Source organism: Austrofundulus limnaeus, unplaced genomic scaffold (assembly GCF_001266775.1).
Source record: "Austrofundulus limnaeus strain Quisiro unplaced genomic scaffold, Austrofundulus_limnaeus-1.0 Scaffold1093, whole genome shotgun sequence".
Lineage (NCBI taxonomy): Eukaryota > Metazoa > Chordata > Actinopteri > Cyprinodontiformes > Rivulidae > Austrofundulus > Austrofundulus limnaeus.
In genome coordinates this window covers 100,381-103,112 of record NW_013953495.1, presented here as the reverse complement: position 1 = coordinate 103,112, position 2,732 = coordinate 100,381, and the positions used below count along the sequence as shown (strand labels likewise).

Here is a 2,732-nt window from a genome sequence, read left to right as displayed (position 1 = left end):
GCCTTGCTTTGACTCATTCATGCATGTTTGAGAAATCCTGCAGCGTTTTTATGAAGCCATGCTGAGGAGCAAAACGACAGGTGGGGACCAGAAACACCTTTTGTTACCAGAAACACTTCTGGGACGTGTCTTTAAGCTGAACTTCCTCATCACGGAGCACACCTCCCCACCCCACAGACCCCGCCCATGACTCCTGCAGGCTCTCGGAAGTAACAAAGCAAACGAGTGAAACTGAAAGTGAAACTGTCTGCTGAGCTCCTAACACACAGTGAAGCTCTTTTCAGATTCTAAAAACCCTTGAGGAAATGTATTTTCAGAAGCCAAGTAAACTGCATCATAGCAGCCCCCCAACCCCCGCAAGTGCGAACCCCCCACACTGAAATGGGTGGGACAGAAGCGGAAGGTGGTTCTTAAAGAGACAGAGGCCAATTTCAAGGCGTTTAGAAGAGGAAGTGATGAGAAGATAAGTTTATTTTCTATTTAAACATAAAACAGCATTTTAATAACAACTAAAGYTGACACAGATACTTTATTATGGTATAGTATTTAAATATCTGCCTGAGAAACACATAATATTGACCCTTTAAGTCCAAACCCCCGGTTTTCTTCTTTAATTACTCTAAGTTCTTTTAGTTCAACACAGACAGGTGTGGTGTCTACAGAAACATCAGAATCTTGGCTACAAGCTGGTAAAAAACATTTCTATAAACACTCAAGACAGTTAAAACTACAAGCATTTGAAGATAAAACTACGAAAGTGAAAATAAAATTGGTTAAAAATTTGGCAAGTCAGAGATATTAAAATATTATTTGTGTTAAATAAGAGGCATAACGTGTTATTTTTGTTTTTCTGTTGTTTAATTATCACTACTTTTATAGGGTTCTGTATGTTGTATTCATGATTAAATACAGCAAAATAAACTATTTCAAAGGTAACAGATCTTTGTAATACTTGGTTTATTTACTTTAAAGGGCCAATATTATGTGTTTCTCAGGCATGTATATATTTACTATACCATAATAAAGTATCTATGGGACCTTTAGCTGTTATTAAAATGTTGTTTTTATGTTTAAATAGAAAATAAACTTAACCTCTCATCACTTCCTCTTCTAAACGCCTTGAAATTGGCCTCTGTCTCTTTAAGAAACTGCTTCTGCTTCTGTCCCGTCCGTTTTGGTGCCGGGGCGGGGGTTTTGCGCGTTGATGCAGTTTACTTGGCATCTGAAAATACATTTTCTCAAAGCTATTTTTAATCTGAAAAGAGCTTCACTGTGTGAGAAGTAATGTTGAGAGTAGCAGACAGTTAAGTTTCACTTTCAGTTTCACCCGAGAGCCTGCAGGAGTCATGGGTGGCGTGCGTGGGGAGGGGGGGAGGGAGTGTGCTCTGCCATGAGGAAGTTCAGCTTAAAGACACGTCTCAGAGGTGTTTCTGGTCCCCAAAGCTGTTTCTGGTCCCCAAAGGTGTTTCTTGTCCCCACCTGTCGTTTTGCTCCTCAGCATGGCTTCATAAAAACGCTGCAGAATTTCTCAAACATGCATGAATGAGTCAAAGCAAGGCTTTGGGCATGTTTTTTATGAGAGTATAACATTATAACATGATATAAAACTCAAAAAAGTTGATTTTACATGATATTGCCCCTTTAATTGCTGGATATTCGGCCCCTGAGCTGTTGACCTGCAGTAACTGTGGCCCCCCGGACTGATTTAGTTGAATAGCCCTGAACTAAATGATGTCTCGTACTTGTACGTCTTGGTGTGGTCCAGCCACAGACCGCAGAGGATGGAGCCCACCATCCCAGCAACAACAAGAGTCAAACCAATCCTCCCAGCATTCAACTCCTGGCCCTGAAACAAAAACAAACGGAAGAGAGGTTATTGCTTTTCCTCTGCCATTTTTTTTTAATATTCAGAGCATTTCTCACGATAGATGGTGTTTAAGCTGGTCACATGTATGTAAGGGTCTGATGGTGAGCAGAGAGGGGTCAGGGATTTACTGTGTGAGAACTGTTCAGTCATCTAACGGCTTTAGAAGTTCGTGTAAAGGTGAGGATCTGTCAGTGTGAGTGTGTGAAGCTTCTGTAATAATATGAGAAGCAGAAGCTGAGTGAGCATCAGCCTCTCTGGTGTGTGTGTGTGTGTGTGTGTGTGTGTGTGTGTGTGTGTGTGTGTGTGTGTGTTAGTGTGTGTGTTAAAAGTGTTGGGGTGGGCAGCAGGCATGCGTGAAAGCAGCTAACGAACTCGGACAATAAGTTCACGTCTCATCAAAGTCATCAGAAGTTTTAGTTCTTTCCAGCTCTGCTTCAGTCTCTTTTCCTCTTTTAGTCGTTTTATTCTGCAGGTTTAGCAACAAAAACAAGTAAAAAGTGAAGCAACGTAAAACTCTTTTCTCATTTGACCATGTCGGGATTTGTCATTTTGTTGCTTTCTGACCTGTTTTACTGCTCGAACGTGATCTTTGAGTCGAGTTTAAACAGGAGAATCAACACAGTGATGATCTTTTATTTTTTCTTTCACAGCTAAATTTGTGTTAAAAAAAACTGGTAGAAATCAGAAGACTGGGTTTATTTGTGCTTTATTATTATTATTATTATGTCAGTTTACCTTATAACAGTCCATGATCATCTGGTTTAAAAGTGTGGAGACAGAATAGAAAGAGCCCGTCAGTATTCCTGCAAACAATAAGCAGAACCATTCTGATTCATTTATGATGTGGTAATAATAACAATAATAA

The 2,732-nt window shown here is 40.1% G+C and overlaps 1 protein-coding gene across 1 annotated transcript in view; it reads right to left on the bottom strand.

Annotated features, from left to right (window-relative positions):
• LOC106534118 (feline leukemia virus subgroup C receptor-related protein 1) overlaps window positions 1–2,732 on the bottom strand; it is a gene marked incomplete in the record, with an annotated part of 19,172 nt that overhangs the window by 6,846 nt on the left and 9,594 nt on the right. The window contains 1 exon segment of the mRNA XM_014030639.1: window positions 1,743–1,846. Within this exon segment, the coding sequence (XP_013886093.1) occupies window positions 1,743–1,846 (104 nt within the window).